Here is a 23,117-nt window from a genome sequence, read left to right as displayed (position 1 = left end):
TAGTGGAGTTTCGTACGTTGTCTTGGCTGTTTCTGGGCCCAGGTTGTCAGTTTCCTTAAGCTGAATTACGATCCTCTCCTCGGGCTTTGTTTGCTGTGTTGTTGGTTTGTGGCAGAGAGACAAGATGTGACATTTTTGCTGAGAGCCTTGGAGTGGTTATTTCCTCTGTGGTAATAGTAAGGGGAAGTTGTGGGCTTTAAGAGAGTAAAATTAAATTTTAAGGGACGTTTTAAAATGCCGGTATGTCAGTGCTCCTGGGGAGTACCTGCTTTTAATTTATATCAGATTGTCTTCAACTCAGGCCCTTCCTTTGATTACCTTGCATTTGGACACACAATTCTGTGTACCTTTTCCTTCTGAAAAAAGAATGGAGATCAGCCTGAGCCTCTGACTGCTTTCCAGAACCACTGTATCTGCCGAGGTCACTTGCTGGAGTCCTCGTGACGACTGCATCCAGTGCTGGTCGGGGGGTGGAGTACAGTTTATGATCCTGCACAAGTGCCTCCAGGCCTGTTGATCAGTTGGACCCTGTCTCGAGGCAGCACTGACAGATTCTTCTTCCTTCCAAGAATCTCCAAGGTCTGCGGTCTGGTTGAAAGATGTCGGCCCTCACTGCCCTGTTTAAGTACGTTGATGAGAATCAGGATCGCTACGTTAAGGTAAGGGAATGTTTATTCTAGTGAGCGTTCAAGTTCAGTTTAATTCCATGGCACCCAGAGAAACTTTCAAGAAGCTAACATGAATTATGCTGTTCTAATCAAGTGTTAAAAATACTGTCTAGATGGAGAAAGACCAACGCTAGTGTGATCTGACATGTGGAATCTGAAAAAGTTGCGCTCAGGGAAGTGGAGAGTCGAACGGTGGTTGTCGGGGGGTGGGGAACTGGGGAGGTGTTGGCCAAAGGGTACAAACCTCCGTTACAAGATGGGTAAGTTCCGGGGATCCAGTGTACTGCATGGTGATTATAGTCAGCAATACTGTATCGTGTACTTGAGTAGATCTTAAGTGTTCTAACCACAAAAAAAAAGTAACTAAAAAAAAAAATAAAAAGTAACTGAAAAATGTGTATTGTCTAGAGGTCTTTTCCTCTGCTTTCTCATTACAGTATATAAGTTGGCTTTTGACAGAAACTCTTAATACATGTTTCTAGAAATGGCAAAGCTAATTGAAGATTTTTGTTTATTCTTGTGATAGATATAAAGAACTATTTTACATTTAGCATGTTTTAAATGATTTGGTAATGTTATGCACTAATCTGTTTCTTGATGTTAACTTAAAGAATCATACGTTAAAATCGCCCTTGGTAGACATATTTCAGGTGAAATCTTTAGAGTTCTCATTCCAAAACTTATATTTTAGAGAACTTGGCCATCGTCAGGATGATAAATAAGCCAACTTGGACTCTGAAAATATTGGGTATTTTCTGTATCTTTCAGTTGTAATTTTGTCAGATGCAGATATAAACGTGTTTGTGGAACTTTGTACATGTTACACTCACGTCACGCTTAGTGGTTAACGATTTTCCTGTCATGCTGTATAGTTCTTGGTGTAGTGTCAGTACAGGCAGTCCCTTTATATCTTAAGCAAAAAGCAGATGCCATGGAGCTCTTCCTCTGTGTCTGGGCAGCATGTTCCAAATGGAGTGGCCGCAGGTAGCAAGTGACCTCTGTGGGCCTGACAGTGGCACACTTGTGAGTACTTTCCTTCCTCAAGGAGCACCTTTTCAGAATCCCATCTGCTTATTATCCACAAACAGAAACTTGCGGAATGGGTAGCCATCCAGAGCGTGTCTGCGTGGCCGGAGAAGAGAGGTGAGATCAGGAGGATGATGGAGGTCGCCGCTGCCGACATCAAGCAGCTGGGGGGCTCCGTGGAGCTGGTGGACATTGGGAGCCAGAAGGTAGGCGGCCGGCACTCTCCGCGCTGCAGAGACACGGCGAGCAGGTTTACTGAGGAGTTGATAGGACCAGGCTAGTTCTTACACGTCTTTGCTTCAGATAACCTGCTGGTCTTTCAAACAAACAAAGAAGGCCTGATTTGGATGCTAAACTGTGTGATTTCTTGAGCTGGATTAGAGAGAGATTTGTGATACTCATCACTGTTCTCCAGGGAGGAGAACTGTTGAGTGTTATCTAAGCAGAAGTTCACATAATGGCCATTCTGAGGCGAACTGACATTCCTTCCCAGAAGTCAGCCAGCCTTCAGACCAGGAAGTTGCTCTCTGCCAATCAGATGCAAAACTAATGGAGACTCCCACTCACACCCACTGTGTCCCCAGTTGGTAGAAACAGCACTTTTCATGACTTGATTCCTGGAAAAGGGCTACTTTATGTGTGGGACTTGGGGCTCAGTTGCATTTTAATGCAGGATTCTGACAGATTCTAACTTGAATGAACAGTCTCACTTTATGGTACATTATTCCACTATTTTCCTTTCAGATGATTTCAGTCCCGTGTTAATTACATGTTTCATGGCATGCATTTTCAAAGTTTGCAACGCTCTTTTGTGTTGCAGTGGTAACTGGGTTTGGTTTATCTTGGTTCTCTTGCCTGATGATTTATGTGTCCGTTGAAACCATATCCTGGGATTTCAGATATGGACACTCAGCTCTTTTCATAAATGGAAGGACCCAGAGGCCCAGGTGGGCTCTGTCTCCCTGGGAACCAATAAAAGGCCCATGGCAAAGGAGGTTAACAGCTGGGCCTTCCGATTCCGAGTCCAGTGTTGTTTGTGTGAGATTTCTTCTGACCGCAGACTTAATAGTTAACTGAAGATTACTTAAGACACATTAGAGCTTCCTGGCACTTTGCCCACTCATGAGAGGCTAAACCAAGTTTCTTTGAGTTAGTTTCTGTTAGGAGCATACTTGACTTGCTTCCTCTTCCTTTATTCCTAATACATTAAAAAAAATCTAGGTGGCAAATAATTTTTAAGAGTTTTTTGTTAAAATATATGGATCTATTTTGTTTAACACGGATGTAACAGTGCGGTTCTTCAGAAAGGACCTTCCATGAAAGACTAAATGACTACCACACTATTTGAGTTCCATGATGCCTACTTTTATCAGGGAAGGAGTTGGCAGCTTTCATCATTGTTAGAGAAGCTCTGCCGAGGTCCTCGTGGGGCGCAGCCATAGCGCGTGTGGTTCCCTCTGCCCATCAGTTCACCTGGCAGTGGTGTTGCCCTTTTCTGGAGGTGGTGGTGACTTGGGGCAGGTGTGGGGTGGCTGTCAGCACTTGTACGCGCAGAAGCTGGGGTACCTTCAGGCTCACGGAAGAGAGATGATGTTGGGAGCCTGGTCCCTGCTGGGCAAGGCTCAGGGGCCGGTGTGATGGTGGGAGGGCTGATTTGGGGCTCTTGGGGCCTCCCTGCCAGGGTCGGTGCAGGAGCCGTCACGTTCGGCCTGCCTGCAGCCCAGCGCTGCCCCGGGCGGTGGCGGGCCCCGTCCCTGAGGGCCCAAGCGCCAGACAGAGGAGCTCAGCAAATGGGACAGTCGTGGCTCGTGAGCAGAGCAGTGACGGAAGAGCCCCCGGCGCCGGTGCAGTGGGTCGGGGGTTGGGAGCTGGACTCGTGTGGTGGCTGTTAGAATGGGTGGATAGGAGGGAGACACAAGGACCCCGTGTCACAGACCTGTGCCCAGACAGGTGCTGGGAGAGGACAGCGCGTTCTCCCTGTAAACACATCACTGTGTCCCTCGCCCAGGCCTTGTCCTGTGACATCTGAGTAAGTGGGGAAGCCCAGAGAGAGATTTGCAATTTGCGGCATGAACATCTATGGGCCCAGGTGGCTTCTTAGAAAATGCTGAAGTGTTTCGGAGGAGCTGCCTGGAGCAGAGATTTATTTAGAGAAAGTCTGTTGTTTAAAAATCACTTTCCTATGAGGCGAGCTAAGGGCCAGCTGGGACCGCAGCACTCTGTGTCTTGTGTGACCAGGTCAGGGCATTTGGTTTCGATCACGGTTCTTTGCCCTGGTGGCTACAGGCCGTCCTCGCGAGGACACAGCCCCAGGGCAGCTCGCAGGCGTGTGTGGCGAGGTGGAGTCCAGGATTGCGCATGGGCAGCTGCAGGGTCAGCAGCAGTTACTTAAGTTGGCATTTATGAGTCGGGTGTACTGGAAAGACAGATCCTGTATCCTGAGAGCACTTGGTGGCCTGGAACGTTCCCTGATGCGTGCACGGACACGTAGAGGTGCTTAGTGCCCCTGGGAGTTTGGAGAAGGACACTTACACCGGCCCATCACCAGCTTTGTACTGATTTGCTTGTCGGTTTTAGCTGCTGCTGATTTTACCTCTTAATTGTAAGTCGTTACCATAGTTTCATTACCAGTTAGGTTTGTGTGTTCTGTTTAGTTACATACGTTTTCAGAGCGTTTTCTAATGACTAGCCTGACACCCAGGTGTGTGATGGCTCCTCTGTGACTCATCCTCGCTCTTGCAGTTGAAACTCAGGACGTGCTCCTTTCACCCTCCCTGCCGTTGGTGGCACTTTGTAAGGACCTCGGGTTGTCCTCTTGGACTGCAGGAAGGGCGAGGAGGATGGGGTGCCAGATATTTTGCAGGGCCTTTAGTGGGCCGTGGTTTACCATGAAAGGTGCAGACGCCCAGCTGATGTGAGTGTTGGAAGGGACCGGAGTTTGATGTGGGGCTTGGCACTGACTTGCCTTCGTACACCTGCATTTCTCCCCTAGATGAGGAGGGAATCCTGTGATTAATATCTGTACCCTGTTCTTAGGGGACTGGGAGGCTAGGGCCTTTGGGAGAAGGCTCAGAAGGAGTCCCAGCTACTGCGGCTTGATGCAGTGTGGCCTACTGCAAATTGCAGTTCCTCATACCCTGGTCTACGGCCCTTTCTGTGCATGATTGTAATTTACATAAAAAACTTCAAAGTGTATCTTCTGCTTTAAGATTACAGTAGTTTTTATACATTATTTCAGAAAATAATGAACTAAGCTGCATCCCAAACTCAGCCTTTGTAATATGTTTTGTTACATAAAAGTTTTTTTTGAAAATCAACCTTAAAAGTTGACCAAGCCACCTGCAGTTGGTAAACGTAATTCACTGTCTGTGCTCTGATGAGATGGCCGTAGTCCAGTCTCTGTGCTCCGGATTGTGGGAAAGTGTATTCTTGTTAATTAATGACTTGGTTGAACAGTATGATCTTGAGCTCTGCAATAGAAGTAGTTGATGAGAACACATAAGATTGTCCAGGGCACGTTGATAACATCTGCTGTCAACACCACCCTCTTCAAACAAAGCCTGTCCTCCGCGGCCTCCTCTCCTCCCCCAGCTCCCTGATGGCTCGGAGATACCACTTCCGCCCATTTTACTCGGCACACTGGGTTCCGACCCGCAGAAGAAAACGGTGTGCATTTATGGACATCTGGACGTGCAGCCGGCAGCCCTGGAGGACGGCTGGGACAGCGAGCCCTTCACCTTGGTGGAGCGAGACGGTAGGGACGCTTCCCCGAGGAAGAGGACTTGTAGCATTTGCTTAGGAGGTACACCCGTGGCCTCTGGGTTGTCTTTCCAGAGCTGGCTGTTTGTACACGATCTAGAACTTGGGTTCTGGAAGCCTCGTGCATGTGCATCCATCCTTGAAACCTCCAAAAGCCTTCCTTTCTTTGTGGAACCAGGTCTCTGCAGCCTTGGGCCTGCTGGGCTTCCCTCTCCTGCTGACACTTTCCCAGGAAGCCCGATCTGAATTGAGGTGGTGCAGCCTCCCAAAACCTGGGATCCAAATCTGATCCGATTCGTAGCTGCTTCCGTGGCACATTTTAGCAGCTCCCATCAGGGTTTAGGGAAGCATCGGCCTTTCCCCAGTGCCTGCTGCCTTGGTGAGGACGGCAGTGATGGCTCAGCAAAGCCATTGAGGGCTCCTGGGCTGGGCCCTGTGGGCACCTCGTGCACCTCTTCACGGCCCCCCGCACTGGCCCCTCTTCTTGCTGCCCCCCAACCTGCCCCAGGTAAAGGCTCCTCCTGCCTTCGTCACTGAACCTTCACGTTTCCGCACTGGATGCAGCCTTTCGCCACATGGAGCAGCCCCTTCGTTTGTGCCTCGTCCCCTTGGGCCGAGTCCAGACCGTCTTTAAGTAAAGCCTTTCTTGCGGGACACGCTGAGTTTCTGTTGGAGCTTCCCCAGCTCAGGGGCAGTCACGTCATTGCTGTGCACAGCGGTCCTCAGGGTGCGCTTGCTAACGTGTCCTCAGTCCAGGGCCTGGGCCCCCGCCCTTCCTCTCGTCCCCTGTCCTCTCTCCCAGCGACGGCCCTCCTCCCCTCCCCTCTGCACCAGGACCCCCCGGAGGTCATCCTTGTCCCGCCCCTTCTCTTCCCCTTGCAAGGCCCTCCCCTGGCCTGTGGAGGCGGGTCCTGCACCACCTCCCGCCCTGCCCCACATTGGTGCCTCTTGGGGGACCCAGTGGGCCCCATCTTCTCTCCCCTCATTGTACCTCCTCCTGTGCCAGCCCTGGTCTCCTAATGCTCAGCCCCTCCCTGACAGCCCACCCCCAGACAGACACACAGACACGCAGGATGGAAGAACCTGGAGCGCCCCGTAGCCCGGAGGAGCTGCCCCCACACGGCTGCTGGCGTGTCGGGCCGGGAGTGGGCGCTCTCGGCCTCTGTCCGCCTCGGCCCGTACAGCCCCGCTCCCTGGGGTCGCTTGGTCAGTGTTTGCCACAGGGATGAGGATGCGTCTTAGAAGAGCTCTTTAGCTTTTGTGAAAAGCAGATTTAGTTTAAAAAAGAAATCCCCAAGGCAGTGATGGCTTTAAGCCCCACACGCCCGCTTTGGGGCGGGTCAGGTTGACCTGCCGAACGTTGAAAACAGGCTAAGGGTGAGGAGAACAGAGGACCGACCGACCGGGACAGACTGAGGCCGGGAGGGGCCCCCTGTGCACGCGGCGCCCGGGGTTCTGGCCTCCCTCGGGCCTTACGCTGCGTCCGGTCCAGGAGGGGGTCTGGGCTTGTTTCCGTCGTGTCCTTCAAGGTGGCCGACGCCTAGCCCAGACACCCGCCTTTGTACGGGGGTCCCAGAGGTGGCTGTGCAGAAGGGAGGTGACTAGTTACACTGGGGAGGGGCAACATCCTGTCCTTCAGTGATAACCTAGAGAGGTACGTGACGAACGTCAGTTCTGTTCTTCATCAAACTGGGCTGTGGTGTGGGTGAGACTGTGGTTCTCCTTGGTCGGTGCACCTGCGTCCAGCCAGGTTTCCCTCACCCGCTGCTGCCGGCTGGCTGTGGGCTGGATTTTAGCACACTAGCCAAGTGGCCGTGGTCCCGCAGAGCTGGGTTTGCAGCCCGTGCCCTGAGGTGGCGGGGACCTTGGCTGCGCTCCCGCGCTGCTCTTAGATTGGGCGAGTTCTCTGGAAGATCCTAACAATCGTGTTGGGTGGGGACTCGGGGCTTCTGATAGAATGGAAGGGGGCTTCTGACACGAGGAAGAGGCTTAGGACGGCTGCGTGGGGTCGCGCTGGGACGTCGTCAGATGTTCACTGAGAGGTGCTCCTTTCTGTGCGCTGCGACCATCACCTGATCAACTTGCTGGTTGCTGTTCCAGGCAAACTGTACGGGAGAGGAGCTACCGATGATAAGGGGCCAGTGGCCGGCTGGATGAACGCCCTGGAAGCCTTCCAGAAAACGTGTCAGGTACGCTGCCCACATCTAGTGCCCGATTCACCTGCTCCACCTGGGGGTGCAGAGTGGGACTTTCTGTTCCCAGAACAGCCCGTAAAGATCAAAGAGCACGGGCCAGGAGACAGCAGGCTTCCCCCGCCAAACTGTATCAGCACAGCTGGGTCATCTTCCAGTTTATAGGTTGTTTTCCAGTTTGAGGAAACATTAAAGGTGCATTGGTTTTACTGTTGTCCCACGGTCACCCTGTTGGTGACTCAGCAGGGACCCAGGCAGGTGAGAGTTCTGGGCTCTGACCGCGCCTGGGAAGTGGGTGCTTGCCAGGGCATGACCCAGGCCCTGTGCTAGCCGACAAACCCTTACTTTCTCTGTGTGGTTTTTATCCTCCTAAAAATAAATTTGATTTTTAAAAATATATTTCCTTAAGTGAAACATCTGCTCCTTGTTGAAAGTTTGTAAAGTACAGAAAAGTAGAGAGAAAAAAGAGGTGCCTAGACTCCAGGCCTCAGAGACTTAATATTTTGTTACTGACCAATCTCTTCAAGAATTCTTTTTAACCTAATTGTGATCATAACGTATAGGCAGTTTCTGCATCTTGCTTTTATCTTGTGTTGCGATAAGAATGATGAGACAAGCATTTTTGTCGGGACGTGGGGTGGTGGATCTGAAAAGGGTTCGAGGGAGCTGGGCTCGGGCTGGGAAGGCCCCTCTCCTCCAGGGCCCCTGGCATCAGCGTGTGGCCAAGCAGAGGGGTGGCCGTGTGCGGGGCACAGCTGCCCAGCGCACCTCCCCTCACCCCTGTTCCACTGGAGTGGCCGGGGGGCGGTGCGTGTGGTGAGCAGCACTGTCTGGGGGCAGCTCTGAGCTAGGACCCCGCAGACGTGAGTCCGTACAGGCCCAGCCTTCCGTGGCCTTTGGCATCGCCTCGCTCAGGTGTGGCTTCACGTTCTCTCCTGTGGAAGGGCCACGTGCCTCACAGCACAGCCTTGGGGAGACCTGGAAGGCCACCGAGCAGGAGCCAGGTGGCATCTTAGGGTCACTGTCAGCTCTGGAGGAAAAGGGCCTGCAGTGCGTGGAGCGCCTTCTGAACTGGGGGAAGCGCTCTCTCGTTCTTGCGTGCGCTGCTGGTGGCCACGCAGATGAAGGCTCTGGCTGTCTGTGTCGCGGCCTTTGTTTTAGAGGGAGCGGCTCAGCTTTGCTGGAGACGCAGATTCGCGCTGGGTGAGCGCAGAGACCCCGACGAGTGGCACATGTGGTCGGGCTGGGAGCTCTTTGGAAGGAGTCCTTCTAAGGGTGACTGGCCGAAGCCACGCTTGTCCCCTGGTGGCCCAGTGCCTGGGTACTGAGGGTCTGTGTGGGCCACACACAGCCTGCGCAGTGGTGGGTCTGGAGGAAGTCGGTTATTTGAAATTCGTGACTTCACAACATTGGGTGGCTTCCTGGCTGTTGCTTCTAAGTCCGTGTGTGCTGAGTGCCTTCCTTCACCGGTCTCCTGCCCAGGAAGTCCCCGTCAACGTCCGCTTCTGTCTGGAGGGCATGGAGGAGTCTGGCTCCGAAGGCCTGGATGCGCTGATCTTTGCCCAGAAGGACGCGTTCTTTAAGGATGTGGACTACGTCTGCATCTCCGACAACTACTGGCTGGGGAAGAACAAGCCCTGCATCACCTACGGGCTCCGGGGCATCTGCTACTTCTTCATCGAGGTCTGTGCCGAGTCATGCAGGGAGCAGCTGGGAGGGCTCTGGGTGCCCACGCTTTATCCTGTGGTTGGCGTTTCCAGAGTTCTGGCATTTAGGAAGCACCTTGCTTTGCTTGTTGAGGGAGCAGATTTTGATTTCGAAAATGGTCGTGTGAATGTTCTTTGCTCACTTTACTGTCGCGTGGTAAGAACGGGCTCCCGTGAGCAGCCAAGCAGGGTGGCCGTGTGTCCGCAGGTGGAATGCAGCAACAGGGACCTGCACTCCGGCGTGTACGGCGGCTCGGTGCACGAGGCCATGACCGACCTCATCATGCTGATGGGTGAGCGTGGGCTCCGTCACTGCGTGGCGGTTGGGCAGGAGGTTGGTGCGGGCACTGCTTCCAGGCTGCTTCATGCCTTCTGTCCCTCCCTCCCCTGCCCCCGACTGACTGTTCCCTTTAAAAGACCCCCATGCTTCATTTCTGCCTCCCCTCTCCCCCACGTCGTCTCCGTGGCCCGACTCGGGCACCCCGCCTGCCCTGTCACCTGGCATCACGGCCGTCCTTCCTCTGGACGCCGTTGTGTCTTACGTCCCTGGAGGGCGTCTGCCTCAGTCTAGTTGACACTGTGACTGGCCGCAGCGGTCTCCTGTGCACTCAGCCCTTTTGAGAGCGAGGCCACGGCTGCCTTGCCCGGTGTCCCCCCGGCGCACGGCCTCGGCCCGCTGTGTGCTCAGTCCTGTTTCCTTCCCTGGCGGGCGGCAGCTGCCCTGCATGGAGTCGACTTTTCTGGGACTGGAGTCTACCCTGCCCTACTCGGTTTTCCGTCCTCAGCGTGGGAGCAGGTAGTTTCTCGTGGGACGTGCCTTAAACAGGACATGATGGACAGAGGAGTGGTTTTCAGGGCGGGCCTGCGGGAGCCCGTTTGCTCCGTGTGTATCCTGCTCCGCGACCGTGGACGGCTCACCTACCTTCCGTGTCTCCATCCCTTTATCTTACACGGAAGGTGACCCCGCTCTCCCCCCTGGGTTGTTACGGTAACAAAACGGCTTAAGAAGTGCGTGCACGCCGAGTGCCCATCCTCTCCGCTCCTCCAGGCTCCTTGATGGACCAGAAGGGGAGGATCCTCGTCCCCGGCATCAGTGAGGCGGTGGCCTCCGTGACGGACGAGGAGCTGGAGCTCTACGACAAGATCGACTTCGACCTGGAGGAGTACGCCCAGGACGTGGGGGCAGAGACCCTGCTGCATGACTGCAAGGTGCTGCCCGGGCGCCGCGAGGCCTGCCCCCACCGGGCTGGCAGTGTCCCCGGTCCTGGGGCCCTGGGGAGGAGGCTGAGGGCTGGGCGGACTCGGGCGCACCCCGGGCACGAGAGCAGCCGGACGGTGCAGGTGCCGGAAGGCACCACGCGCCAGGCTGGGAGCTGGGAGCTCTTTAACGTGTCAGATGTCGACGGGAGAGCTCGGAGCTGGGGCACGTCTGCAGAGAGGCGGGGGCTTTTCCTCATTGGCACGCGCGGGGAGTCGCTTTACCACCTGGCCCAGAGATGATTTAAGCTGTTCCTGATGGAGCTGGGTGCTGAGGTGGAAACCATTTGCACAAAACGTTTACTTAACTGTCAGGAGAAAATCATGTCGTGACTTTTCTCTTAATTAGCTTAGTTCCTGGTTTCTAAGGTGTGAACGGAGGTTCGCGTGGTTAACTAAGCTTTCATTGAGCCGCAGCGGCAGGCCCTGGGCAGGCAGGAGGGGCACAACCGGGCTTGGCCCTTGAGGGTCACCTCTCCAGGTGACAGACGGGCAGAGAAGCTTAGGGGGTGTGCGGAAGCCACGGTGGGGTGGTCTGGCGCCTGGGGGCAGGGGGGAGGCCTCCTTAGACAGGAGTGCCACGGGACCTGCAGGAGACAGGCGGGGCTGAGCGGGCTCAGCTGTCCCGCTCGTGGGCGGCCAGTGAGGCCCGGGGTTCGGAGTGAAGATGCCTGACGGAAAGGCCTCTGATCTGCCAAGGAGCTCATGTGCTGTCCTGGAAGACGGCGGTGTGACTGGTGTTGAGTAGAGGGACGCGCTGATGCGACCTCGCTGGGGACAGACTGTGGGCAGGGGGTGTGGCAGCGGAGGAGCTGAGGCGCTGGGGCTGCGGGGCCGTGAGGCTGCAGGGGGCGCTGGGGGCACGGGGAGGCAGGACTTGGGACCCCTCAGGCTCAGGACACATCGGAGAGGACCGAGCGGAGTAAGGATTTCACAGGCAGAGCCGAGACGGGTCCCTCGCGGACGGTAGTCGGTTAGGTCCTGACGCCGTGACCAAGAGAGACTAGTCCTGGGGGAGGGACGAGTCTGGGGAAGGTTAGGCTATGGACACATTTGTATTTCCTCCTGCCCCGCTGCCTTCCGGTAACGTCTGCCTTTGCGTGAGGTGCCTGCTTAAGGGCCGTGTCTGCTCCTTCCAGCTGTCACTGGGCTCTGAGTTACTGAGTTACATGCTGAGTCGCCGAGGAAGCCCAGGGGCTCGGGCGGCGGCGTGTCCTCTCCTGATACGTCGCGTGCCACCGCTGGGACGAGAGGGGCCGTGTCAAGTAGACGCTCGCGAGACGGGGGGCTGCCTTGTACCAGTCCCCGCAGCAGAAACTGCTGGGCTTGTCCGTGGGCACTGGCCTAGGACGTGGTGCACGGCCTGGCTTGCCCTCCTCGGGGAGCTCGCCCCACCCTCAGTGTCCTGTAAGCCCAGGACCTAGGATGGCCGGGGTCATGCCTCCCTCCCCCTCCTGGTGCCCCTGGCTCTGCAACAGCCCTCGTATGCGTGGGGCCGGCCAGAACACCGTGGCTCCTGTGTGGTCAGTTCCGTTGACCCGGGTGGTGCGGACTCCCTGGGAGGCGCGGAGAGGACACGCTTGCAGCCATCCTGGACGCGCAGGGCCCCCACTTGGGGGGCTGTTGTAGCGGCTGCCGGGTCGCTCTTGCCTTCCTGACGCTGTGTGGACCCCAGGCCGGCCGAGCTCCTCCATGAGCAGGCGGTGCCGTCTCCGACCCACTTTGTCGTTTTTCTGCAGAAAGACGTCCTGATGCACAGATGGCGGTACCCGTCCCTCTCCTTTCACGGGATCGAAGGTGCCTTCTCTGGGTCGGGGGCCAAGACCGTGATTCCTCGCAAGGTGGTCGGCAAGTTCTCCATCAGGCTCGTGCCAGACATGACTCCTGAAGTGGTCAGCGAGCAGGCACGTGGGGCGCGGGGGCGGGGGAGGGCGTGCCGTGCGTGCAGCGCCTGCCGCCGGGGCTCTGGGCAGCAGGAGAGCGCGCCTCCGCCCGCGCAGCCCTGTCCTTGGCTCTCGCCAGCTCAGCGACTGCTGGGGTAAGCGGTTCAGAGCTAATCAGAGGTAAAGGCTGTATGAAAGGGCATCCTGGCGAGAGCTAATCAGAGGTAAAGGCTGTATGAAAGGGCATCCTGGGCGAGTGGCCTCTGTCACTGCTGAGGCGTGCTAAAATCTCACCTCTGACCTCAGCCGGAGGCTCAAGGCAGTTGCTGACTTTGGGCTGCATGTGTTCTGGTGGGAGTCCACGGGCCTTTGGTCCCTGGTGAGCGGCAGAGGGGGAAGAGTCCGGAGGGGGAGAATCCAGAGTGGGGCAGCGTCTCGTATCTGAAAGTCAGCCAGGCTTGCGGGGGAGCAGTCCCTCGTCCTCACCTGGGAAGGTTTCATGGAGAGACGGAGTCAAGACCTTCCCTGTTGGGAGGGGAAACTGAGGGCCACTCTCCAAGCCTAGGACTGAGATCTTCTCATCATGAGGTGACCCTGGGTCAGCACCTGGCTCTGTTTTTGCTTTAGACGTAATCATTTTTGTAAAGCAAGTCGAGGGGCGTTTTCTTTAAACTTGACTTAAGTGTTATCATCATACGGGATTTAAATGTTAACATCATGTGGGAGTATCTACGTAAAGGGTGAATTGCTTGAAATTAACACATTACCTTTCACCGTAAATAACTGAAGTTTGTTTCATGATAAAATCCCTTTTTCTGCTATCGTCAGTTATGCAGATCAGTGTTGAGCAGCAGCAAGTGCGACTCACTGTAGACCCCTTATAGACCCGTTGTAGATGACTGTGGACTCACCCCCAGAGACTGCTGCGGAGTAGGTCCCCAGCACTAGGTCAGAGGCCAGGCTCGTGAGACACCGCCTCTCCTGCCTGTGCTTCAGGTTACGAGCTACTTGACCAAGAAGTTTGCTGAACTACACAGCCCCAACAAGTTCAAGGTGTGCCTGGGCCACGGTGGGAAGCCCTGGGTATCCGACTTCAACCACCCTCATTACTTGGCTGGGAGAAGAGCCCTGAAGACAGGTCAGACGTCCTCTGGGGGCTGATGGGCGCTGGTGGATCGTGGGCGTGCGGCTGTGTTGGCTCCGTCTCTGTGCGGGCTGGGCCGTGTCATCTCCACCCTTGAGAGCGGGGCTGCTGATCTGGACTTGGGGTTGCGGGCCAGTAGATCTGTGGCGGATCCCTGGCCTCGCAGCCCTAAAGCTTGGTGTCTTTTATTCCATTCTCCCTCAGTTTTTGGTGTTGAGCCGGACTTGACCAGGGAAGGCGGCAGTATCCCTGTGACTTTGACATTTCAGGAGGCCACGGGGAAGAATGTCATGCTGTTGCCCGTGGGGTCAGCAGATGACGGAGCCCACTCCCAGAATGAGAAGCTCAACAGGTGAGGGCAGAAAAGAGGGGCCGTCTTGGGGTGACTGGGGTGGGCCAGTCAGGGACTGAGGCAAAGAAAGGCCCTGCTTGGAGGGCAGGGGGAGAGCACGGAGCCCTGGGTGTTAGGACACAAGGTGGAGACTTTGCATCCAGACAGACAGGGAGCAGCTGTGGTCCAGTAAGGCCCTTCACACTAAGTACCAGGTGAGAGCCGTGCGTTCCGTTAGACCAGGACCAGGGATGGTCCCTGGTGGGGCAGTCGGACTGGGCTTGAGAACCAAGGCAAGCAGCACTCAGGGCCAGCACGCCGGGACGGTGGGACGTCCGCTTCCGGGAGGAATGCAGCATGTGTGCCTGGCCCTCGGGACAGCAGCCAGCGTGGTGACTGTTCCTCCCTGTCAGGCACAACTACATTGAAGGCACCAAGATGCTGGCTGCGTACCTGTACGAAGTGTCCCAGCTGAAGAACTGAGCACCGCCCTCCTCCCATCACCTTGCGCTCTTCCCGTCGCTCAGGAACGCGGAAGCCCGTCTCTCTCCTTTCCCTCTCGTCAGATTCTCCAGGCATCCGGCAGTGGACACGAGACCACATCTCAGGATGGAGTTAACCTATCCCGGCAGCAATCAATGTTCAGTCTTGGGGGCTTGTAAACGACCCTGGGTGACAGCTGAATTCTCAGTGGTGTCTCCAGAAAATAGCCGAGGCCTAAAAGCACAGGTTCTTCTGTAGAAAGTTCTGGTCGATGTCTACTGGGCTGAAGAGAGGCCTTGGTGCTTCCTGGTCCCACCTCTGCCCCCGGAGCCAGGGTCGCACACACCTGGAGCATTGAGTCGCGGGCACCTTGTGCCTCGAGGGCCATCCTTTCTGTCCGCTGCTGTCTTGGGCACATTCTGTCCTTTTCTCAAGACCTTAACTGTTACTGGTGTTCCACATCTTCTCTTTACTACGATCCCTCAAAACCTAAACCTACTGGGAGGGTTGTCTGATCTCAATCTGAGTTGCTAAATAAAAAATAAAAACTGAGCCTCTGGTGCGCCTTTCTCTGCGCAGCCCCGTGCCTGTGCGCGGTGAGGTATGCGGTGCGGGCTGGCGGGGTTGAGGGCCGGGCTCAGAACGCCGGTGCCCGTCTCGCTCGTCCTCTCCTGTCCCCACTCCTGGTGCTGCCGAGCCGCAGAAGAGCCTATCAGACTGGTTTAAACAGCAGAGTCCCCCGGCCCAGCTGATGGAGGAGGCCACACTAAACTCCCCCGAAGGAACCGGGCCCTTGTTTATCGTGAAGTCTGTGTTTTGTCTACTTTGCTGACCCTCCTGACTCATAGGCCGGGACTGGCATGGGGGATGGGGGTGCTGTTTGTTGGGCCCTGTCACACCTGGCACTTAACGGGTTGGAGTGGAAGCCATGCTTTCAGCCCCTGGATCTCTCCTTCACTGCCCGGGTCCTCCTCACCCCTGGAGTCACCTCCACAGTGTCCTCAGCAGTGTTGTGAGCTGCAGCCTCCTTATCTCCATCCTCACCACTCATGCTGCTAGGCCTCGGGGAGGCTTGTCCAGGAAGACAGTCTGGTACTACCAGTCACCCTGTGCCCTCCAGGGACCGAGTCCTTGGAGCTACCTGCTCAGGGTCAGTGCACTTTAGTTTCAAGTTAGGGGCAGAAGCTTTACTCGGTGCTCGTGAAATGCATTCATCCCACTGTTCTGTGGGAGGAGAGGCGTTCCCCAACTGTGACCCTGAATGGTGTTACTCCACGGCAGGAAGCTGACCGCTAACAAGAATACCCTGCCTGGTCTTATTTAGAAAAAGAGAACTTACTGGGCTGCGTTCTTGACCCAGAAGAGAAGGAGCTGAGAGGAGTCCTGACCTGAAGGAAAGCTGAGCGTCTCCACGTAGTTCCTTTGCTCTTGCTTTTTGGCCACGGCATCAGGAAAGGGTGGTAGACCTGTCAGGATCCTTAAACCCCATGTATTAGTGAGGCCGTGTGACCGCGACGACACAGTCTTCAAGGTGATGACAGTTTTCTCGGGCAGGCGGGGCTCCCCGGCTTCAACGTCAAGGTCGTGGCCTCTGCTCCAGCCTGCAGCCCCAGCCTGTAGGAAGGAGGGATGGGGGAAGACAGGCTTCCTCGCTTCTGGGCACATGCAGAGTTCGCATCTTTCTCAGGTAGCCACACAGCCACTCCTAACTGCACAAGAGGCAGGAAACGTGTGGATGACGTTTCTATTGCTGCAGGAGAGGAAAGACATACTGGGGAGCCAACAGTGTGGACGGGGACCCAGACGTTGGATGGATTTGGTCCCATGGCCCCAGCCGTTCATGTGGGAGAGACCAGGGACTAACCCCACACAGGGGTAACTCTGACTCCCAGGCCTGGGGTGATTTGAAAGGTCTCCCCAGCACACTCTTAAGTGCTTTGGAGACTCACAGCCTGTTAGTGGTTGAATTGCATCCCCTCAAAATCCGTATTAAAATCCTAACCCCCAGTACCTCAGAGTGGGACCGGATTTGGAGATGGGGTCTTTGCAGAGGTCATGTGGGTGAGCCCTAGTCCAGTATGACTGGTGTCCTCATGAAGGGGGAACGTGTGGACAGGAATGTACCCAGGGAGAGGGCCACGTGAAGGCGAAGGCAGAGGCTGGGCCATGTGTTTGCAAGACAGGGAACGTGGACAATTACCTGCAGCCCTTGGAGAGAGGCCAGGCAGAGATTCTTCCCCCGCCCTTAGGGAGGAACCAACCCTGCCAACGTCTTGATCTTGGACGTCCCGGCCCAGAGCTAGGGGACAATAGATTTCTGTTGTTTAAGCCGCCCGTTCTGCCACCCTTCACTATGGCAGCCGGAGCAGACTGACACACAGCCTGTCACGCTGACGCGTTCTAGGGTCACAGTGCCAGCGCAGGGCCGAGGTGTCACCTGCCAAAGGTAACAGTGTGTGTTCACGTGGCCTCCCTTAGGTTTGCCAGCCTTGGGCACGTGCACCTGCCCCCTGCCAAAGGTGACACCCTCCACACATGCCAGGCAAAGCCCCTGGGTTGTCACGCACGGCCTGGGCTGGCCTCGCTGGCCTTCAGTAACATCAGATGACTTCCGGGCCACTGCCTCATCCCGTGTCTGTGCATGCGATACGCATTGTCTCTCCCTCTGCTGGCGAGTTGAACACATGTCTCTGAAGCAGCTTTGTTTTCCGAATGTGAATAGGTCCACTATTCCAGCCTTGTCTTCCGTCTGGGGGAACGGGGAGGACGCAGACAGGCACCTCGTGGGGGGATGTTTAATGTGACCAGCTGAGGGCCTTGGTGAGACCTCCTCTTCCACTTTCCTTCGAGGTCCCGGGGAATTGCTGAGACCACAGAACTGCCGCCCAGTGGATCCCATAGTAGGAAGGATGGTGAGTAGACCCTCCACCGCTCAGGGTCCAGGGGAGCAGTGTGCTAGCCTCGCGCTTGCCTAACGGTGCGTGTGCCATGCCTGTGAGGCAGGTTGCGGAGCGGATCCCCACCTGCACTTAGACGTGTTCTCGGGTGCTGCCTGTCTCAGCCTGAGCGACGCGGCATTTGGGAGTAGTTTATCGGCACGCTTTGGGTGGCTGTATGTTCCAACAAATAATTAAATGGCATTATTTTCAAGCATCTTACACAGTACCCGGAAGCCAGTTCCCCTCAGTGAATGCCGGGGTCCAGGGTGCTGACACAAGGCCCAGGCAGGTGGGGTGACCTAGACGTTCAACAGCACACTTCTCCATACTCATCTTTTCTTCCCACGAAAAGCAATATTCTTATCAAAACCACAGAGCACAACTTCCAGCTGCTGAATGCAAAAGTCCAAGTACCGCTTAGAGGGTGATGTGGAGAACTACACACCCAGATACAGTTCGCTGCCCTTCCTCACTGAACTCTGAACTCTGCTCTGCCTCCTGCTGCCCCCCCCAAACATTAGTGTGAATAGTTTTGAGGTGGAGGTCTAGGAATCTGCATTTTTAAAGCATGTAATTCAATAATTTTTAGTATATTCACAGATATATGTGACCATCACCACAGTTTATTTTAGGATGTTTTCATCACCTCAAAAAGAAGTCCAATACTCCTTAGCAATTACTTTCCTGTTCTCCTATTCCTGCCCCATCCCTAAGCAACCAGTGATCTACTTGTATCTCATTTCGGGCTCTTTATGGTGCAAGCAATGAGCTATTTAATACGAAGCATTTCTAAGGAAACAAAAATAAAGGTTAATGATTAAAACAAACTACAAATTCTGTTTTTGAGTCCAGAGGGCAGTCAGTCAAGAAAAGCTCTGGCTGTTGGGCTCAAAGCATCTTTAGATGGTGGAGTGAGGGCAGTTCTGACAAATGTCCTTGTTTGTAGTTTGAATGACTCTGGGATGGTGTTGGGCGTTCTGGTGAGCTTTCCGAGTGGCCCACCCAGCAGCAGTCAAGCAGGTTGTCCATACGTGACTCATCGTGGTGATTTCTCTGTAGTTTGTATCAGCTCCAGTTTGTAGGGCTTCAGGAAAAGGGCAGCTTTAGTTCTTAATGACTCCAAGTTAGCAGGGTAGGAGAAAATTGGAAACGTTAGTTTAAAGAGTTGTAGCCAGATATTGGAGGAAACTAGCAGAGTTCAGGGTCCAGTTTACGAGTAGATAACAAAACCTCAAAGAGCGAATAGGGCTTAGATCTGATAATGGATGTACTGTAGTTTTTTTTATTGTAACATAATGTTCTCTCAACAGTCACCTCCATTCCTATCAAATATAATCACAGCAAGACTAATTGGTAAAGAGTCTCATCTCATTACACTTGGCCTGATTATTTGCAGAAGTGCTGCAAGAGTAGTGTTTGATCATATCAGCTCTAAAGTCCGCTTTACTGGAACTTTCCAAGGGAATCTCAGATTAGACTTGTAAAAGCTTCTCAAGGACAGGAAGCCAAGCCAAGTGTCACCATCAGACTTCACCTGCAATAACCAAGATTTGGGTGAATTCCCTTCTTCTTGAGGCCTCCAGTATACCTAAAGATTCCTGGGTCTGCCAGAAAGTGACCTTTCTTACTCACCTGTAAGAGTAGGAACTCTGTAACAGAGGCACCAGGCTGTCTTTTCAGGAGGCTTTATTGGCTCAGTAAAGTCAACTTTAGTTCCTTAAAACTTCTGTTCACGTCTGATTCTATGCCTATCATTCTCAAATATGGCATCCCAACCAAGACCCTGGTAATAAACCAATGTTTTCAATTTAGTCCTGTTATACAGAGAAAAGATTCTTATTTAACTTACGGATTTGCACATATATATGTGTATATATATACATATATGAGCTACAGTGTCATGAAAATAAGAGCACTCAGAGTTTATAAGTACTGGAGGTATGAGGGAGAAAAACATAAATGTTTCAATTCTGTTTACAAAGATACAATTTATCAGATTACTATAAGTTACAGATAGCTTAAGAGAAAAAAAGTTTTCCTTAAACCTGGAAACAAAACATTAAAGAACTAGCAATATTTCAAACAAAAAGTCATAAAAATTGCAATAATTCTCATCAGTTCATTCAGTCCCATATAATGATTTTTGTTTTGCTAAATCTTGGGTTAGAAGTTTTATGAATCCATCAGCTTTTCCGTTAGTTCTGGAAATCCTTGCTCAGTCCAGTGGCATGGTCTCAAAATTAATTCAAGTGATGTCATCATGGTGCTTCTTGCCTGTAGCTGATTATAAATGTTTTCAGAGAATGATCAGAATAAAGCTGTAACTCTTTGTGAATGACAAAAGACTTTAAATAGCCATGGTTAAAGATATGGTGAGAGTTCATTTAAAAAATTGACTCAGTGGACAAGGAAATTTGATTATTTCTAAGGCATACAACGTTTTAAGATAAAAATTGGAATTATGATGATTATATGGACAGTAAGGGCACTGACAAATTTCCAGGAATTTTTATGCCATTTTGAAATACTTATATTAGTAACATATATCCATACAAATATAACCTAAGTTAAACATCACTTTTATTTGACAATGCTTCTCATGTAACTTAACATATCAAATAAGCCTAATTAGTTTCATATCACTATTTTTATAAGGAGAGAGAACAAATCTTTGATATTTTCTGGGGGCCCTCTGGAAAAATCCCAAAGTTGGTTCTAGGTCAAAAAGACTTCATTTCGAATTTGACTCTGGGAGGTTCTCAAATATGTCAACAGGCTTAAGATACTTGATTCAATGTGATCACAAGTCACTGAGGAACAATACTTAGTTATCTCTTTTTTTTTAAGTTATCTCTAACTAAAGTGACTTAAAAGATTTCAAAGGCAGGTTCAGAAATTTGCATAGTTATAAAAAGACTTTAGTTCTTTTAATATTGAGAAGACTCAGTTTTCTTAAGTAATCAAAGAGCTGATTAAGACAACAGGAAATTATTTTGATAAGTGCAGGATCTTTGTTTTCTAGGCAGATTATTCAACAGGTAAAGAAAAATCTTTTGCAATAATCCAAGAAAACCTTGTCCTTTTAACAGAGTAAGAAAGTTGAATTCTAGTTTTACATAGGAACACTGTTGATATTAAAAATCCTTTTTTAGAAAACAAAAATCTTATCATAAATTCATTTAACTTTAGCCAGCTTGACCACACAACGTAAGATTTTTTTTCTTACTCTCTCTTCTCCAACTTTTTATACCTATTTATTTTTTTGTCCTTTATTCTCCTTAAACAAAATGAAACAACCGTTAAATAACCTCTAAACTAGGACAAAATTTTTCCCTTAACAAAAACACATCTTCATACCTTATACTTTTTTTTTTTTTAACCAAAATCACATCTTGCATCCTTGCATACTTTGTATATAGAGATTTTTTCTTTACCCTTTTTATTTCTAGTAGTTTCACTTACATATAAGACTAGAATTCTTAACACTTAGTAATTAACATCTAGTGAAAACTAGGAGGTAGGCAATGGTGAACTGTTTGTCACATACAACATTCTGTAGTAGGTGAGCAAACACTAACAATGAAAAAGATAATCCACAAAATTAACTGGGAAGTGAATTTACTGCCACTGAAATGCAAACAGTAGAACATGCTTTAAAATGGAGACAAAGTACGTTTAAAAATCTTCAAGAGATAAACGAAAGACTAAGAATAAGAAATTATAAAACAAGTGGGCACATATGAGTCAAGAACAGATGGATAGGAAACACAACCAATTAGCAACCCTGAAAAAGGAAACTAGTCACTGCAGTAACTCAGTAGAGGATGTTAATGCCAGCTAGCCTCAGCCAATGAGAGAATGAAGGAGCCGGACAGCAGGACTGAGGAATTCACCCAGGAAGTGGAGCACAGAGATAAAAGGAAAAAAGACAGAAAAGAGAAGAGAGCTGGAGGACATATGAGAGACTGAAAGACTCCAGCTGTAGTAGCAGTCCCAGGAAAGAGAATAAAGGAAATGGTGGAGAAGTGAGCACATAGGGTAGGGGGTGCCTGGAGGAAAAGAACCAGATGCAGCTTTTTGACAGAAGAGAAGCCATTCTAGCCTAAGCCATTTTGGGATCTAAGCCTGGCCACCATGCTAGCCCTTGAACAGGTCTCCGTAATTAATGATCTTAAGGGAACAAAAGGAGGTGGGAACAAATGACTGTCATCAAGCAAGAGAAGTAAAAAGAGTGAAGATAATAAATCAGTTGTAAAGACTCCCAGTTCTGTTTTAGTGATAAAGATTAGCCTGAAGGCTCAACCCCGAGACCAACTGGAACCTCAGGGGTGATAATGCTGACCTTTTCTGACCCTCGTGACCTCAGTCAACTAAAACTTGGACTCTGGTGACCTTTGCCCCAATTCTGTGTTGAAGCCCCTTCATGAATATGCACATTCCCTTAGCTTAAAACTTTCCCAATTTGCTGTTTGGAGGGACACTGCTTTGGGAAATATCCCTGATGTTCTCCTTACTCGCTGCAAGTGACAAATCCTTCCTTCTCCCACTCTTTGTCTTGGTTGTGTCTTTTGGCTCGACACCCACCAAGAGGTGAACCCAGTTTTCAGGTAACAGTGATATTAGAGAATTACTGAGCATTTTACAGAATAAAAAAAGACAGAAATGAGTGTTCAGTTTGAAAACAGACAGTGATGATTGAGCAAAATGTGTAAATATGTCAGTCAGACCCATCACAGTGAAGTTGAGGACGTCAAGGGACAAGAGCAAGCCTGCAATCACTCAGGGAGGAAGGGGGGCGGCAGTTGGCGAGGATGCTGTGAATTGTGAGGTGCAGGCTGTGGACTCCGTGGGATGCAGAGGGGTTCCCGGTGAGCCTGGAGCAGCTGGCATGGCTTTGCTAATGAAGAGCTGGGAGGCTGGAGAGGAGCAAAGGACTCCCGGCAGGCAGATCAGTGAACAGAGGTCCACGTGGGGATTTTGGGGGGACTGCCAGGAGGGAAAAGTCTGCCCAAATTTGACATTCACTTTTTCCGTTATTCAGGTTTACAGCTGGAATAGTTTTATTAGACAGATTCTGCATTTTCTACACAGCGTTGAAGTAGAACTAGTTACATTAGTGAAAATCAACTACTCTTGGTGTCCTTCAAGACTATGCATGTAATTATTCAGTAAATACTGGCTGGACCTGGTCTTGTTCTGTGACAGGCACAGCTTAGGCTCTTGGGGACCTGGGACATAGGAAGACCAAGTCCCAGTTGTCATGCGGCTCATGTTCAAGTGAGTCAGATGATAATTATTAAGAAAGCAAATAAGACAATATTAGTGACAAGAGACTAACAGAGTGTACTGGGTCAGATAGTGGCCCCAAATCCATGTCCTCCTGGAACCTCAGAATGTGACCTTGCTTGGAAGGAGGACCTTTGCAGATGTAATTAGTTAAAATCAGGTCCTGCTGTCTGGGGTGGTCCCCAAAGCCACTGCCTAGTCCTTCTTAGAAGAGGCAGGGATACACCTAGGAGACGGGCACAGGTGGCAGGGATGCGGCTACTAGCCAAGGAACACGAGGATTGCCAGCCACGCCCCCCCCCCCCCCCCCACCAGGGAAGAGCAGGAAGGACCCTCCCCTGGAGCCTTCAGAGGGGGTGTGGCCCTGCTGACACCTTGAGTTCTAACTCCAGAACTGTGAGCCTTTGAACTCCGGTTGTCCTAAGCCACCCAGCCCCGTGGCA

General features: G+C 52.1%; 1 protein-coding gene across 4 annotated transcripts; it reads left to right on the top strand.

Annotated features, from left to right (window-relative positions):
• Positions 1 to 370: 370 nt before the first annotated feature.
• Positions 371 to 14,993, top strand: CNDP2 (carnosine dipeptidase 2). Of its 4 annotated transcripts, none has more exons than XM_065890459.1 (11): positions 371 to 659; positions 1,757 to 1,900; positions 5,286 to 5,448; positions 7,554 to 7,642; positions 9,128 to 9,328; positions 9,560 to 9,644; positions 10,400 to 10,560; positions 12,348 to 12,512; positions 13,488 to 13,629; positions 13,840 to 13,987; positions 14,380 to 14,993. In XM_065890459.1, exons 1-11 carry the CDS (start codon positions 600 to 602, stop codon positions 14,447 to 14,449), a joined length of 1,428 nt encoding a protein of 475 aa, XP_065746531.1. In that variant the 5' UTR covers positions 371 to 599; the 3' UTR covers positions 14,450 to 14,993. The 4 variants fall into 4 exon arrangements, with proteins under 4 accessions (XP_065746531.1, XP_065746532.1, XP_065746534.1 ...); XM_065890460.1 differs by having other exon boundaries at positions 600 to 659; positions 5,286 to 5,409; positions 14,380 to 14,449; XM_065890463.1 differs by lacking the exon at positions 371 to 659 and having other exon boundaries at positions 1,768 to 1,794; positions 5,391 to 5,448; positions 14,380 to 14,449.
• The last annotated feature ends 8,124 nt before the right edge of the window (positions 14,994 to 23,117 follow it).

This window comes from Phocoena phocoena, chromosome 13 (assembly GCF_963924675.1).
Source record: "Phocoena phocoena chromosome 13, mPhoPho1.1, whole genome shotgun sequence".
Taxonomy (NCBI): Eukaryota; Metazoa; Chordata; class Mammalia; order Artiodactyla; family Phocoenidae; genus Phocoena; species Phocoena phocoena.
The sequence above is the reverse complement of the archived record's forward strand: the minus strand, read 5'-3'. Positions and strand labels throughout refer to the sequence as shown.

What these genes read in the sequence shown, in the direction of transcription:
- CNDP2 (XM_065890459.1), top strand. Translation starts at nt 600, where the DNA reads ATGTCGGCCCTCACTGCCCTGTTTAAGTACGTTGATGAGAATCAGGAT. An exon ending in CTGAAGTGGTCAGCGAGCAG is followed by an intron (nt 12,513 to 13,487) that starts GCACGTGGGGCG and finishes CCTGTGCTTCAG; the next exon opens with GTTACGAGCTACTTGACCAA. An exon ending in GAGAAGAGCCCTGAAGACAG is followed by an intron (nt 13,630 to 13,839) that starts GTCAGACGTCCT and finishes ATTCTCCCTCAG; the next exon opens with TTTTTGGTGTTGAGCCGGAC.